The 16,774-nt window shown below is 51.7% G+C and overlaps 1 protein-coding gene across 1 annotated transcript; it reads left to right on the forward strand.

Moving 5' to 3' along the window:
• Positions 1-5,919: 5,919 nt before the first annotated feature.
• On the forward strand, positions 5,920-16,135 carry MRPS14 (mitochondrial ribosomal protein S14). The gene is made up of 3 exons (XM_028531066.2): positions 5,920-6,025; positions 10,265-10,423; positions 15,725-16,135. The coding sequence occupies exons 1-3, from the start codon at positions 5,981-5,983 to the stop codon at positions 15,905-15,907; spliced, it is 387 nt and encodes a 128-aa protein (XP_028386867.1). The 5' UTR covers positions 5,920-5,980; the 3' UTR covers positions 15,908-16,135.
• The last annotated feature ends 639 nt before the right edge of the window (positions 16,136-16,774 follow it).

Consider the following 16,774-nt stretch of genomic DNA (forward strand, 5'->3'; position numbering starts at 1 on the left):
GCTTCTTCTTCCCGAAGATGAAAATCTGCTGCGGACACCGCACGGGAGGACGGGTATGACCTCACCCCCCAGGCACATGAAACAGTGTGTCTCCCTGGGACCACAGGCAGCTGGCGGAGCAGGGGGAGAGCGAGGGGGAGCCCCTGGGGGGGGCTCTGAGTCACCCGGCCTCAGGCCAGTGCAGACTAGCTAGCGCCTGGCGAGGGGAGGGAAGGCACCCACCGCACGGCCACCGAGGCAGAGACAGCTGCGGATCCCTCGGCGCTGACCCCGGCCCGGGGCCCGGAGGCGCAGGGAGAGAGGAGGAACTGCGCTGAGGCAGGACTTCAGGGACCCGCCCACAGAGGCCAGGGAGCGCAGGGGCAGCTGGCGCCCAAGTCCAGCTCCGTGGGCTTCCAGGGGGCGGCAGGGTGACCACGGTGCGTGCCATGGGCAGCACTGGGCCTGGGCCTGGCTCCCTGCGGGACAGCTGGCTGCATCCGGAAAGCACCGCAGCCAGGCCTCTGCTCTGTCCTCGCAGACTTCACTCTCTCTCCACGGGGACAGGGTGCGTACCTCACCACCGTGTTCTGGAGGGGCCCAGGAGAGCCCCTCACATCCCCCTTGCCCCTGGGGCAACTCTGGCACCTCTCCTCCGGAAGGGACAAAACCTCCAGGGACGCCCGCCCGGCAGCATGAGAACGGCCTTCACCAGGCCCGGGGAGCGAGGGAGGGACAGACGGGCCCTTTTTACGAAACGCCGAGCCAGCAGCTGGTGTGCGCGGACACTGGACTTGAAGGGAGCCCGTGCCAGCCCCGTCCCTCCCTGGGCAGACCCTGGCCGAGTCCGGTTAGGACACAGTCAAAGGCGGGATGGGAAGCACTTCGATCCAGCCCATGTTTATGAACGTTCCCGACACTCCGCTGGAACGGGGGTAGTACGCCGAAAACAGCGCTTTGCCTTGGAAACGTTTCCAGCAAGTTGGGGGAATGAACACGGATACACGCACACGGCAGCTTCGGGAGCGAGCCAGCGAGGCGCCGCAGTGACAGCTGTGCGTGCGCCCATGTGCCCTGGGCTTCCGCCCTCCGCCCAGCGAGGCCAGCAGGGCCGCGTCCTGAGCGCCCAGTGGGAGTCACCCCTGATGGAGTCAGACAGGAGGAGGAGAGCAGCCGGGAGGTGGGAAGAGCAGAGGAGGCAGGGTGGGCGGCCTGAGGAGCAGAGGGGCTGGCGTGGCAGTCTCGACAAGGTGCAAGTACGCGAGCAGTGTGCCAAAGAGTGTTCGCACTCCCCCGCCGCATCGGAATGTGACTTGTTTGAGAGCAGGGTCTTCTGCAGCTGCAGCAGCTCGAGGACCGGGAGGGGACCGCACTGGGTTGGAACGGCCGAAATTCAGGGGGCAGTGATCTTACAGGCGGCGGAGAAAAGCACAAGGACTCACACACACACACACACACACACACACACACGGGAGGGGGCCGGTGAGGACGGGAGCAGAGAGGGGGACGGAGAGTTTCCCAGCCCTTGGGCCAGGAAGACACTGAACATGAGGATGGAAAATGGGACGCAGAAGAGAAAACCCTCTTTCCATGTGTAGAATCTGTGACAAATCAGAAACAAATATGCAAGCGTCTCCTGGAAACCGCTGGGAAGACGATGCAACCTTGTGTTTTTGAGTGACACACCCACCGCTACTAATCTAAAATGTGCAAAACACCAATCGGGTCACCTTTATTTAGACATCCGTCTTTAGGATTGATACGAAGATAAAAAGGCTTTTCATATATTTCCCCCACTCAGAACCTTAGTTTTCTACAAGATCTCGCATTCTGCAGAAGAAAAATGTCCTATCTCCCTACCAAAACCCCACCCTAGTTCGGCCTGGTGAGAAAATATCTTCAGGCCCCTCAGCCGAGGCGGAAGAGCTGCAAGCCTTGATTTGCACGGGACTCTGGTGACACATGAGTGCCGCCCACCCCGGGCATTTGTAGCGTCTCCTCGCCCACCCACCTGCTCCTCACCCCTCGGAGGGCAGAAACTGCTGTGTGCCTGGTGTTCAGTTGAGCACTGGCGAACCAAACCGAACTGGACGGGGCGGGTGCCTGAGATAAGGGCAGGAGGACCGAGGGAGGAGGGGCAACCCGGCGGGCAGGCGGGGCTCGGGGGCGAGGGGAATGGCGCTGCAGAGGGCTTTATTCTGCAGATGATGGAGAGCTCCCCAAAGTGAGCAGTTCGGGTCTGAGAAAGCTCGCTCTGGCTGCAGAAAAGGGTGGATGTGTTTTGGGGGAAGGCGATGGGTCAAGTTTTTAAAAAATGGACGCAACAAGAGCAATACGGAGCCCAAAAGATGAAGCAGGTCTGACCTGGAGGAGCAGGGGCAGGACTGGAGGCAGTCAGAGAGACAACGAGAAGCAGACTCAACACCCTCTGGATGACCTGTTGGCTGGGTGTGTTCATCTTAGCCTGAGCCCCCCGACACCTCCCCCACCAGCCGCAGAGCAGAACCCAAGACAGAGGTTGATGTGCAAGGAGGAGACGTGGGCAAGGGCCCCAGGGAGCCGGAGAGAGGGAGCGGGGTGGGGCCAGAGTGGGGCCAGAGCGATGGAGGATGCGGTCCTATATCAGTGACACCACATCTCTGAGACCCCCGAGGAGCCCTTCCGTCCCCCACTGGCTCTGGGGGGGGGGTCCCTCGGGCGTCCACCGCCCCGCACTAGGCAGCCGTGCATGTGTGAGCGGCCAGCAGGCCCCTGGTCCCTCACTTGTCCGTGTCACTTCAGAGAAGCCACCAGGTGAGAGGTGAGAGGGGCCTGCCTCGCTGCCCCTAAGCTCAGCTCTGTATTTTACCATTTTCAACAGGAACTTTTTCCTGGTTTTCAAACAAGGGGTCCTACATTTGCATTTTGCACTGGGCCTACAAATTGGGCAGCCCGTCTTGCCTACGACTCCTGTAAAGAAGGCAGACTCAGACACAGGTCCGGCCTGATGGTTGGAACGTGCCAATGTGCCATCATCTTATTTGGTGGACAGGGGCGGGTGTGCGTGTGTCTGTGTTTCCAGAGCTCAGGTGTGCTACCACTGCCACCTTGTGTCCAACTCATGCACAGCACAGAGCTCTGGGAGGAGACTCCCAGGTGGTGGGGAGGCACTTGGGGCTGCAACCAGAAAAGGCCACCCCTACTCCAGGCCCCCGCCGGTACACCAAGAGGGTTCTGTTCAGCTGGCGGTGTTTAAGTCAGGCAGGCTGTCCACGCACACCATCTCAGAGCAAGGCTGAAATGCCTGTGCGTGTGTCCGTGCCCTCCCACCAGCACACACTTTCCTGTCACTCTCATCATCCTCCTGTCTGTAGTGCCTCTCACAACGCTGCTCCAGGCTGGTGCCTTTAAGTCCAGCCCTCATCCCGCTCTCCGTTGGGAGGGGGCCTGGCCCTGGGGGCCGTGCTGGACCACTGTGTGGGCAGCATGGGGGGGGGCGGCAGGGAGGGTGGTCAGGTCCTGAGCCAGACTGGGCAGGGCAGGGACTCCAAGGGCCGGTGCGTACCGGGCAAATATTCTATGTGTGACTCTGAAGTTTAAACACATATTCATCTATAGTTCCTTCTTCGTAAGGTTTGTTAGCATTTAACTCTTTCATTTACCTAAAATTTATTTTGATAAGTGGTAAAGGGTAAAAATATAATTAAAACATTTTTTCCCAAATCTCTAAACAGTTGTTCCAATACCACTTGTGCAACAATTGTTCTGCTTCCTTTAATAAAATCCAAGTTGTGATTACACTGACAGTATTTTTCTGGCGCATCTGTTCCAGTTCCTGCACCGCCTTTTGGCCTCGGCACCAGCACCGAACCAGTGCGGTCGTGCATAATGACATGTGGCCTCTTCATAACTAGGAGGGCAAAAATACTGTTGTTTTTCTTTTTCAAAAATTTCAGAGCTTTCTACCTCCCTCCCATTTCTCTCATATATATTTTTTAAATTACCTTTGTTAAGAAAAATTGCATTGGGGTATTGACTGCATTGAAACAAAATCTACATCTTAAGCAACTGACAGGCTTCATAAGAAAGGACACCATGACAGACGGGGCCTGTGTCCTTGAGCCCGTGTTCCTCCAGGGACAGTGTGGGTAAGGAGGAGCAGAAGGGGCCGTGGCACAGGGCGGGCTCTGCGGGTCTGGCAGGTCACCCGACCTCTCTCCGCCTCACCTTTACCACCTGTACAATCGTTTTTACTATCTTGTTGGGCCGAGACTCAACATTGTGATTCTAGATGGTGGTAGAGCAGTCTCTCACAATCACATCTCAAGACAATTTGACTCTTAAACTTTACTCTGTTCACCCCAAGATACCTTTTCAGCTCCCAAAGCTGAGACAAAGTGGAAAAAGCAAAGGCCACACAACGGCGGGTGGCGGGTGCCTCCACCTCTGTCTGACTCTACAGTCTCCAGCTGAACTGAAGCGTCAGAAGGACAAAGATGTTTCTTCTGTCACTCTGCCTCACACACACACACACAGACACACACACACAGTGGCATACAACAGACACTTAAAATGAGTTTGTCGATTGAATAAATGAATGAAGGATGATGGTCCTCTTGATCCTGGAATTCAGGGACAGTAAGCCCAACAGCCTTGCCTACACTTTGTCAAAAGGCCAGGGAACTCGAGACCCCTTGGGAGAACTCAAGGTAAAGCAAGCCTCCTTTTGGCCTTGCCAAGCTTCCCACACTTAGTGGGAGAAGGTGCATGGGGGGAAAAGATCTTAGGCTGTTTCACAAAACCAACGCAATTAATTAAAGAAGACCTGGAGTCTTATCTCGCTATCTCTGAGCTCCTATCTTACCAGCCATTAAATTGCTTTGAGCTCTTCTCTTCCAGTGCAAAACAGCCTAATAAGATAACAATGCTGTTTAAGGTATGGAACACACGTGTTCACAGTAGCCTTATTCACAGTAGTCAAAAGGTAGACGAAAAGCCAATGTCCACCTACAGATGAAGGGATAAAGAGGTTGTGGTATGTCCATACAACGGGGTATTTATTATTCAGCCACGAGGAGGAGCGAAGCACTGATACATGCTACCACTTCAATGAAGGTCGAAGACACGTTCAGTGAAAGAAGCCAGGCATCAAAAAACAGGTGTGTCACTCCACCTATACGAGCTACGAAGAGGAGTCCGATTCACGAGACCGAAGCTGAGCAGTGGCGCCAGGGCCGGGGTTGCCAGGCAATGGGAAGCCCTCGCCCAGTGGGCACCTAGTTTGGGTGTGGGAAGATAAAAAGTTCCGGATATGGGTGGTGGTTGCGGCTGTAAAACAGTGTGAATGTCCTTAATACCACTGAACTGAGCACTTAAAATGAGTAAGATGACCTGAAAGTTCCCTGCACTGCAGACTGAATCGGCAACTTTTAAACGGCAATGCCCCCCTTCCAGTACAGAATACGTGTTTGTGTACACAACAGACATAAACGGGTACTGTATCATCGCCACCATCAACACGATCAGTATCACCATTGAGGCAGAAAGCTGATTTGCAACATCTACAGCGGGATGATACAGGGGATTGGCAATAACTGTCGGTGTCTGGCAAGTACCCCCCTAAACTGCACGCAGAACCTAAGGGGAGGAACAGGTTGAGTAAGACGGAGGAGGACTCAGGGGCAGAGACTTTGGCAACGACCACCTGGGGGGAGGGGGGCGGAGGAAGGGGCGTAGGTAGGGACGCAGGTAGCCTCAGCGGGCAGGGAAAGCCAGAGGAAGGGGAGCGGCGAGCAAGGAGCGCCAGACTGCCCATCAGCATCAAAGCTGCGCTCCCAGCTTTGAAATTTGCCCGAGTTCCGTTAATTACCACGAGAACGCCAATAAATAACCTCTCCTTCCGGTGGGCTGGAGCCCCGCCCCCGCCCCGCCTCTCCCCTGCGGCCCAGGCCCCGCCCCTCGAGCGTCTCTGTATTGGGCAGAGTCAATAAAGTTGCAGCGGTTTGACTTTGCGGCGGACAACATGGCGGCCTCCATGCTAGGCTCGCTGCTGCGGAGCGTCCGGCAGGTCAGGCCCGCGCCTTAACCCCTACCCCTCCCCTGCCCTCCGGAACCTCCAAACTTGCGCCCCCCGCCCCTGCTCTGCCACCTGTAGAACCCAGTGCGGACCCGCCCCAGGGGTTCTCCCTCCTCCGGCTTGATTCTGGGGAGGCCCGAGCTGCTGATGCACCTTTGGTGTCCGTCCCCGTAAAACTGGCTTCTGTTTACAAGGCAGTGTCGGTGGAGAAGAGAAGGGGTCCGAGGATGGGCCCCAGGGACTCCCACGCTGAGGGATAAGCAAAGGGGACTTGAAGGGGGCTCAGCGAGGGAGGAGCAAACCCAGGAGCGTGCGGCCGGGGAGCAGGCGGCGACAGTGTCGAGGAGCGGGGAGTGGTAGACCGCTCGAGGCTGACAGGTCCCTTAGAGGGGCGCTGAGAACGGGCCCTCGGTGTGGCGTGTGGAGGTGGCTGGGCGACAGCGTTCCGGAGAGAACGGGAGGAAAGAAATCGGACACCAGGGGGTGGAAACAAGCCTCCGAAGACGTTTTGCTGCCAAGAGGGGCAGAAAACTGGTTCAATAGCTGGAGGAATGATGAGTTAAGAGTGGGTGTTTTGTGTGTTTTTCACATGACAGAAGCAACTGCGTGTTTTTGTGGTAAAGGGCAAGATCCTGTCGAGTGGCAAAAAAAAAAAAAAGAGAGAGAGAGAGAGAGACCCGCTGGCCCTGTACCCCTGTGTAGGCCAGAGGTGATGGGTCTCAGGTATGATGTTTGGTCTTAGGAACGTGGACCATCCCTTCGTCTGTCGTAGCCTTGTCCAGCAGAAATACAATGCCCACCACATATAGAACTTAAAGTTTTCTAGTAGCACATTTAAAAAGTTTTAAAAGATGAAGTTAATTTTTCTCCCCCAGTGGAGGGAGGAGAAAGAGCTACAGAGGGAGCTATCAGGAGGAATTCAAGACTCAGAGCAGAAATCTGAAGGAGTCGCTAAGAGGAGAAACTGAGGATTGAGATTTAGGTGACGGTAGCCCCTTAGTTGGAGAGAGCCCAGCGGACGGGTTTTAAGAGGTGAAGAGGGGTGAGACGGGGCAGAACGGGACGTGGGCAGAACAGAATAGAGGTGATCTTAATCTATAGAGCACTTCTATAACTGGTAAGGAAATACCATGTAAATGTGGGCAAAGGACATAAAACACCCACAGAATATAGACTAATACATTTTTAAAAAGTGTATTACTTTTATAGTCAGAAAAAAAGATATATAAAGAATGAAAGATTTTTTTTTAAATACATAAAAACCAGATAGGAAATAGTAGAGAGGAAGTTGGTTAGGAATAGTTTGAAAAGGAATAGAAGGACAAAAGGTTGAATTCTGTTTTCTCTGTCTCCCTGGAAAAGGTAAGAGCAGACCCTGCCCCGCCCCTCATCCTAGATCCTTTTAGCTGGAACGACCACGCCTGGTCTTCATGAATATGTCCTCATCTCCTTGTCTGATTTGGACAGGCTTCACCTTCTCTCCCCTTCCCCAACCCATAACCGTATCAAAATTCTGTCAGCTCAGCCCTGGCGGGTGTGGCTCTGTGGGCTGGGGCATCCCCTAGTAATTGAAAGGTTATGAGTTTGATCCCCCGTCTGGGCATTTATGACAGGCAACCAATCAATGCTTCTCCCTCCCTCCCTCTCTCTCTCCAAGCAATGAAAAGAATTTCCTTGGGTGAGAATAAAAAGAAAAATTAAAATTCTGTCAGTCTTTCAAAGCCTTCATGAAGCCCCCCTATTTCCAGCCACAGGGGCCACAGTGTTCATTTGACCCAGTCATGGGTCAAATCAGTGCTGAATGTCCAGTCCGCCGCCTCATTTCCAAAAGGCGATTATAGATTTGTTGTATTTCCCCTGAGACTTTAGCATTGGAAATACTGAGTTTTCTTCTGTGAATAGACTGGAAAACTGTTGGCTTTCTAGTATAGTATTCTCATTTTCAGTTTTATATTCTGTATAATGCTGTATATACAAGGCCTGTCCAGAAGGTATCCAGCCATGTAATAGGAAGAAGAGACATTTATTGAAGAAGACACAAGACACATTGTACATAGGACAATATCTCAGTCCTCTTCAAAGTAGGCACCTTGGGACCTCACACAGTTCTCCCAGTCGCCATCAGCTGCCCCATTGTATTTTCCTGAATCCCATCAATAGTCTGAAATTTTTTCCTTTTCAGGGTGATTTTAGTTTTGGAAAGTCATAGTGCTCCAAATTTGGGCTGTTGGGGGCTGAGTCACTGGATGATTTGGTATTTCACCAAAAATCTCTGCACGAGACATGATGAAGCTGCCAGCCACCAGGTGCCCATAGCTGCAGCCTTCTGAGTCATCTGAATAGCTCCCGTGAAGGAATGTTAACGCTTAGTGCAAAATTTGATATGGATTTGTTGCTCTACTTGCTCAGTCATTTTGAATGTGACGGCCACACAGTACACACGCTCACCTAAAGGCATCCATCACCCCCACTGACTAGTACAGTGAAGTCGTCATTGTTCACACATGCGCATTCCAGTCCACTTGCCTTGGCTGCCAGGTCACATCGATGTCACGTAAAACCGTTGTTACATTAACAATGGCTGGACTTTTTCCAGACAGACCTCATGTATTTCTTCTGTAAACAGCTGTTATAGGAAGCCATCATCATTTTCTGTAGCTGCAACTTAATCAGCTGTACTGTTTGCTCTGGTTTGGGAGATATTTGAGTTTTTAGTGGCCTTTATTCTGTGCCTGTCCTGTCGGTCAGAACTGTAGACGATCACCATGTAAACAGGCGATAATAAGGAGCCTGCTGGGTCGTTTCTGGACAGCTCATGCTAAGAGATATTCGGTCAGCGATCATTCCAAAGTACCCTTTGACCCTGCAGTTCTGCTTCCTAGAATTTACCCTGCTGGTACATAGGATCACACATGAGATGATTTGTATAGGAGGTTATTCCCTGCAGCATTTTTTCAGTGATAAATGGTGAGGTGTGGTCTAGCTGTCCAATAATAGGTCACAGGTTAAATAAATTATGATGCATCTGCGGGGAGAAAGAAATAATTTCCCTGAAGACTTCTGACCCTTCCTAGTTCTTAGCTGGGGCCCCCAGCAAAAGACAGATTAACATGAGAAAAGCTTACAAATGTGTAAGTTTTACCTGATATGGGAGCCTCCATAAGGAATTGAAGACCTAAGGAAATGGTCCAACCCGAGTGTTTTTGTGCTGGGTTTGGTGCAGAGTGGGGAGTCGAGGCAACGCGTCACAGGACGAAGGGTACGAGCTAAGTGTGGACTAGGAGAACAGCAAGGCCTCTCTGTTCAGATGGTTCTCAGTTCATAGGTGAGGGTGCTCTTCACCCCTGCCCCCAACATACCTCCTTCATGCGAGGGTCTTCTGGCTTCAGGGGAAGGTCAGAGAGGCCCTTGTGCACTTGGCATTGTTCACACTTCTTTTGCTTCAAAGATCAGTACGCCAAGGCGCCACATTCTGGGGCAGCATGTCCCAACCCCGGCACATGCACAGAGTGGAGGAGACCAGAAGGCGCTTGGGTATGGGAAGATCCCCAAGATACACTGTTAAGCGCAGTCAAAGGGGGAAGGGAAGGGAAGGGACACGGGAGAGAGAGGGTATGCATCTGTCTGTGTAGACAAAAGTTTTGGGAGAGACTAGTAACAGTGGATACAGTTGGAGGTAGGGCGTGGTCACTGAGCAGGTGAGGTGGGAGGGAGACTCCACCCTTTTTTTTACTGCCTTTTTGGTAAAGATTTTATTTATTTTTAGAGAGGGGAAGGGAGGGAGAAGGAGCACCCCCTACTGGGGACATGGCCCGAAACCCAGGCATGTGCCCTGACTGGGAATAGAACCAGTGACCCTTTGGTTTGCAGTCTGGTGTTCAGGGCACTGAACCACACCAGCCAGGACTCTTTTCATGCTTTTTTAAAATGTTGAACCATGTAACTATAGAGTAAAGATCAAACAGCATTACATTAAAAATCTCAGAAAATATTCCACCTTCCAGTGCACACATTACTGGCATTGTATTGGTTGCCACCATTTAGGCTTAATGTACATCTCCAAAAGTTATTTATTTGGAATGAAGGTATCTGTTATTTAAAATTGTTAAAGTGATTCCGAATTACTACAAAAAATAGTTGGTCACAAGCAGTGACTGCAAGGGGCCGCAGGGTGGGGACGCCGGGAGAGCCCGGTCTGACTGTCCTTCGGTCGCTCCTCCTCTCTTTCAGATGGTCCCTGCATCCGCCTCCGGTCAGGTTCGAGGTTACTACGTGGACTGGAGAATGCTGCGTGACGTGAAGAGACGGAAAATGGCCTACGAGTATGCAGACGAGAGGCTACGGATCAACTCGCTCAGGAAGAACACCATCCTGCCCAGAATCCTTCAGGTTAGCAGGTTACGATGAGCCCCCGGCTCCCCAGGGTCTGCGGGCGCACTGCTGTGCACATGCGCAAGTACGCAGTGCGCAGCCGGTCTTCAGGGTCTGTCTCCGTGACCCCGCTTCATGCTCCCGACCTGGTCCTCTCTCCCCTCCAGTTCCTCCTGTGACGCTTAGCTGTCTGCCGGTCGCTGACCTCGTTGCGTCCTTTTGTAGAATTCTGTCAGTATTTTATAACAGCAACATATTTACAAAGTATTGGACATCAGGAACTATTCTTTTTTTTAAATTTTTTGAAGTATGTTTATTGAATTTAGAGAGAGAGAGAGAGAGAAACACTGATGTGAGAAGCACTGGTTGGTTGTCTTCCATGCACACCCTGCCCAGGAACTGAACCTGCAGCCTAGGGACGTGCCCTGACCAGGAACTGAACCCCTGGGATTTTGGGGCAGGGGACAACATTCCAGCCAACTGATCCGCACTGGCCAGGGCCAGAAACTGTCCTTAATGCTTAACAGTTTATGCTAATTTAGTGGCTTTCATGTGAATTTTCTTATTTATGTACTTAAAATATGTTTATTGATTTTATAGAGAGATGAAGGGAGAAAGAGAGAGAAACATCTTTTGGTTGCCTCTTGTACACACCCCAGCCAGGGATCCCACCCACAACCTAGGTGTGTTCCCTGGACGGGACTTGATACCCCAGCCGTCTGGTGTACAGGATGACCAGTTGAGCCACACCGGCCGGGGCTAATTTATGTACTTTTTATACGTCAGAGTAATTGTTGTGCTTCTAGCACAAGGTCAATCATGCTTGTCAGATAGCAGTGAATAGAATACACAGGCACACATACCTACAACTTAGGCACATACGTAAGAATGAACTTCAGCTGGCAAAACCGTAGTGCAAGCTACTGCAGTAAGTGCCATTTTCCTCCCCTCCACCACTTTTGCCCTGACCAGGCTCACTCTGTGCCTCACAAAGGGCCTGTAGATGTGGGAGCCTCGTCCGCCCACTCGGTCCACCCTGCATCAGTCAGAGTCCCTGCCGCCGGTGCCCAGGCTGCGCGGGGTCCTGCCCTCCCTGCCTCCCTCTGCCGCCTCTCCGCCCCAGTTCTCCTGCTGCTGCCTCAGCCCAGCAGTTTCACACTTGCGTGACTCAAAGTCCTGTGGGAAATAACCCAACTACATACCTCTTGGAAACAGAAAAAGAAGAGCAAACTAAGCCCAAAGTTGGCAGAAGAAGGGAAATAAGGAGCAGAAGTAAGTGAAATAGGGACCAGGCAAACACTAAGGATATATGTAACTACAGGCTGGTTTGTTGAAAAGGTTAAAACAAAACTGACAAACCTTTAGCTAGACTAACAAAGGAGAAAGGAGAGCACCCGAATAAATAAAATCAGAACAAAAGAGGAAACAGGACAACTGGTGCCACGGACATAAAGATCACAGAGAGTGATACACACAGCTGTATGCCGACATGCTGGATAACCTAAGAAATGAATGAATTCTTAGAAGCATAACAACCTGGCACGCACTTAAAGAAGGATGAACACCAAACCCTCTCCCACCCTCCAGCGTACTGAAGAGGAGGGAACGTTTCCCCATCCGTTTTCGCAGGCAGGCGTTGTTACCCAGACACCGAAGCATACAGATGCAAACGTTCTCAGGAAAAGACCAGCAAAACAAATGCAACAGCACAGTAAGAAGATCATACATCATGATCAAGTTGGATTCAGCCCTGGGATTCAAGGATGGTTCAACACTCAGAGGAATAAATGATACACCACATTAATGCACAGAACCAAAGATAAAAATTATAGGATCTTAACAGATGCACAAAAAGCATCAGACAAAATTCAACACCCTGTCATCTTAAAAACTCTCAACAGATTGGGTATGGAAGGAACACACCTCGGCATCTTAAACCCACAGCTGACAGACTCAACCATGGAAGGCTGAGGGCTTTTCCCCTAGGGCCAGGAAGGAGGTAAGGGTGCCCTCCATCGCCACTCCTACTCAGCGTAGTACTGGGAGTCCTAGCCAGAGCAGTCGGGGAAGACAAAAAAGAAAAAGGCATACAAATCAAAAGGAAGAAGTAAAATTGTCTTTGTTTGCAGATGATATGATCTTATATCCCAAAGACTCCACCAGAAAACTGTTAAAACTAATCAATGGGTTCAGTAAAGTTGCTGGATACAAAATCAGCATAAAGAATTCAGATGCATTTCTATATACTAACCACAAACTACGTGAAAAAGAAATACAGAAAACAGTTATCCCACATACCACAGGTTGCAGGTTCAATCCCTGATCAGGGCACGCACTTAGAGTTGTGGGTTTGATCCCCAACTGGGGCACGTGCGGGAGGCAACCAGTTGATGTTTCTGTCTCTCTGTCTCCGTTCCTCTCTCTCAAATCAATAAACATTCTCAGATGAGGATTAAAAAAAAAAAAAGAAAAACAATGCAATACCAGAAAAAAATTTAAGGTGAAAGATCTAAACACTGAAAACTGTAAGAAACTGATGAAAGAAATTGAGAAGACCTAAATAAAAAGATATCCTGTGTTCATGGGCCAGAAGAATGAATACTGTTACAATGGAGTACTACGCAAACCCATCTACCAGTTCTGTGCAGTCCCTATCAAAATTCCAATGGCATTTCTCAAAAATAATAAATAATAAAGTGCCCCTAAAATTCATTTGGAATGTCAGAAGACCCCAAATCGCCAAAGCAGTCATGAGAAGGAACAAGGCAGGAGGCATTGCCCTTCCTGATTTCCAGCTCTACCACAGAGCTGTACGAGTCCAAGTAGCACAGTATTGGCACAGAAAACACATGCGGACCGACGGGGCAGGACCGAGTCCGGAAATAAACTCCCACATGAAGGCCCAGTAAATATTTGACAGGGGAGCTGAAAATACTCAGTAGGGGAAAGGATGGTCTCTTCATTACATGGTATTAGGGAAACTGGATATTCCTATAAAAAGAATGACATTGGACCCTTATACTACTCACAGAAAGGAATTTGAAATGGGTTAAAGACTGAAAAGTAACACCTGAAAATGCCTAACTCCTAGGAAAAAACATAAGAAAAAGCTTTCACATTGGTCTTGGCAACAGTTTTCAGGTGTGAGGCCAACCGTGCGAGCACCAACAATAGTTTTCATGTGTGATGCCAACCATGTGAGCACCAACGGTTTTCAGGTGTGACGCCAACAGTGTGAGCACCAACAGTTTTCAGGTGTGATGCCAACAGTGTGAGCAGCAACAGTTTTCAGGTGTGACGCCAACAGTGTGAGCAGCAACGGTTTTCAGGTGTGACGCCAACAGTGTGAGCAGCAACAGTTTTCAGGTGTGACACCAACAGTGTGAGCAGCAGTGGTTTTCATGTGTGAGGCCAACAGTGTGAGCAGCAACGGTTTTCAGGTGTGACGCCAACAGTGTGAGCAGCAACAGCTGAAATGAACCAGTGGGACCACATCAAACTAGAACCTCTGCGCCGCGAAGGAACGACGTGAAAAGGCAGCCTAGCGAGTGGGAGAAGGTATTTGCCAACCGCACACCTGATGAGGTGTTCATGTCCAAGAATACAGGAACTCACACAACTCGGTAGCAAAAAAAAAAAAAATTCCAAAAAGAAATCCAGTGTCAAGATGGGCAGAGACGCAGGTAACACGGTCAGTACTATTACAGCAGCCTGACGTGGCGACAGACAGTACTAGACTTCACTGTGGTGATCACACTGTAGGTACGTAGGTATCAAATCACTGTTGTTGTAAACCTAAAACCAATACAATACTGTGTCACCTATAAACTTAAAAGGTAGTCTCCCCACATGGGCGGACAACCTGAACAGGCATTTTTCCAAAGACATACATGGAGAATGGATACATTATTGGTAGGAATGTAAACTGACACAGCCACTGTGGAAAACAGTATGGAAGCTCCTCAAAAAATTAAGCTCCCACGTGCGATCCAGCACTCCCACGTCTAAGCGTGCACCTGAAGGAGACGGACTCACTAGCAGTGAGGAGACGCGTGTGCCCGAAGTTCACTGCAGCCTCGTGCACAGCAGTGAAGCCGTGGGAGCGGCCCAGGTGTCACCAGTGAGTGTGGCACCGTGCTCCCAAAGAGGGACCCCTGATTTTCGCGGTGACACGGATGCACCTCGAGGGCAGTTACGCTAAGCGCAGTAAGTGACAGAGTGGCAGATTCTGTGACCTCCCCCGTATGAGGAACCTACACAAGCAGAATCACGGAAACAGAATGGCGCTCAGCAGAGGCTGGGAGGGGGGCAAAGGGAGGTGCCGGTCCGAGGGGACAGATGTCTACTTGCGAGTGAGTTCTGGGGACCTAAGGTACGGCGGGCAGGGTGACTGTGGTACCAGCACTGCATTGTATACCTCAGAGTTACCGAGGGAGTGAGTTTTAACTGTTCTCACCACATGAGAAAGGTAATTACGTGAGGTGGTGGAGGTGGTGAGGAACCTCACCGTGGTCATTGTTTCATGGTGCACACACGCACCGAGACCACGCACACACCGAGTCACCGTGCTGCACACCGTGAGCTCACACAGTGTGTGTGTCAACTGCCTCTCAGTAAGGCTGGGGAAAAATCTCATGGGCAAGACAACAAATGCATTCACACACTTCCCACATGACTTACACAAGGATCTGTGTAGCAGCCCTATAAATAGTAGCTCAAAACTCGAAACTACCAGCTGTCCACCCACTGCAGAATGGGTAAGTTTCCACCAATGAGAGTGACCCAACTCTGACACATGCAGCAGAATGGATAAACCTCATAAACACATTGTTGAATGGAAGAAACCGAACGGTGAGTGAAAAATGCGCGCTCTGTGTTCACATTGATACAACAGTCAAGACAAGAACTAGTCTGGGGTGGCAGGACCCGGGGTGGCTGTTAGCCGGGAGGCAGTGACTGGAGAGGCGGTGCCGGTGCAGCCTGGGCGCCGGTGACGCTGTTTCCCAGACTAGTTGGGTTGCACGGGCGTGTTGTCTGTGGTTACCGAGCTGTACCCTTACAGCTTGTGGATTCTCATGAACCTTTGTTAACCTTCAGTTAAGTCTTTAAAAATCACACGGGGACCACGTCAAACGTTTGCCAGTTTTCTGGTCTGTCTCTACTTTGAGGTCGCGGTTCCCGACCGTGGCCAAGGCTCCTTGGCCACTTGGGCTGCGTCGGTGAGCCCAGCCCGTCGCCCTCCTCCTGCAGTCACTGACCTCGGTCAGCATCCAGACTCGGTGCGTCCGCGGGACCTAACAGTGCTGTGGCTTCCCTCAGGACGTGGCGGACGAAGAGATCGCGGCCCTTCCCCGGGACAGCTGCCCCGTCCGGATCAGAAACCGGTGCGTGATGACGTCCCGGCCACGCGGCGTGAAGCGGCGCTGGAGGCTCAGTCGCATTGTCTTCCGTCACCTGGCCGACCACGGGCAGATGTCCGGGGTCCAGCGCGCGATATGGTGACCCGCTCACAGCCTGTGGAGCGTCCCGGGAAAAGACTTCGTTCTAAGACAAAAACCCTTCTCCCGTCCAGTATGGGAGTCTGTCTGCCTGATGCCGTTACTTTTAAACTTTCAGTGAAGACATGTGGATGGTCCATCCTGTTAGCAAATTCTCTCTCCTGTTGGACTACATTAAATACACTGTCCTCATGCATGGTGCAGAGTAATAAAATATCTTCTGTGGAAACAGGCTCTGTGTGCTTGCCTTTTCCTTCGAGGTTCGTCTTCCAGCAGCCTTTCAGGGTTCCTGCACTTCTTAGGGGCACTCTCTGCTGACGCAGGGTCCGGGGTGCCGTAAACCCAGCTCCCTGGCGCACCCGGAGCGCTGGGCTGGCCGCGCTGGCCCCCCGGCCCGCTCTCCTGTGGGTGCCTTGTTAGAGAAACGGGACGTGGGGAGGGAGAGCTGGCGTCTGATTGCCTGACCCTCAGCTTCTGTGCGTGATGGCCAACAAACGGTGGAACTCGCTTTCTTGTTCCGTCTCTGGGGGCCCTTAGAGCGGAGCCCCTGAAAAACCCATCCGAAGAGGAGCAGTTCTGTCGCGTAGTCAAGTCTCTGTCGTCGTGTTTGTGTCGCCTGTAGCAGAACGAGGCGGGGTAGCAAAGGCTGTCTCAGGCAGGAGCCGCGCTAGCGGTGCAGGGACACGAGCGTGCACGGAGTGGGGCGGCACCCACCTAGCACCCGGGAGGTGTTCCGGGGCCGACGCCTGCACAGACCTCGGGAGGCCAGCGATGGGACTCGGTGCAGACAGGACGGTGGCAGCAGAGGCATCAAGGCACCAGATGGTGGAACTGCAGTCGTTTCCATGCATCAGGGACACAGCACGAGACC

Source organism: Phyllostomus discolor, chromosome 14, assembly GCF_004126475.2.
Source record: "Phyllostomus discolor isolate MPI-MPIP mPhyDis1 chromosome 14, mPhyDis1.pri.v3, whole genome shotgun sequence".
NCBI lineage: Eukaryota > Metazoa > Chordata > Mammalia > Chiroptera > Phyllostomidae > Phyllostomus > Phyllostomus discolor.

Excerpts from the sequence above, each read along its gene's own strand:
- MRPS14 (XM_028531066.2), top strand. The coding sequence starts at position 5,981 with ATGGCGGCCTCCATGCTAGGCTCGCTGCTGCGGAGCGTCCGGCAG. Across the intron at positions 6,026-10,264 it reads TGCTGCGGAGCGTCCGGCAG|ATGGTCCCTGCATCCGCCTC; the intron begins GTCAGGCCCGCG and ends CCTCTCTTTCAG. Across the intron at positions 10,424-15,724 it reads TCCTGCCCAGAATCCTTCAG|GACGTGGCGGACGAAGAGAT; the intron begins GTTAGCAGGTTA and ends GGCTTCCCTCAG.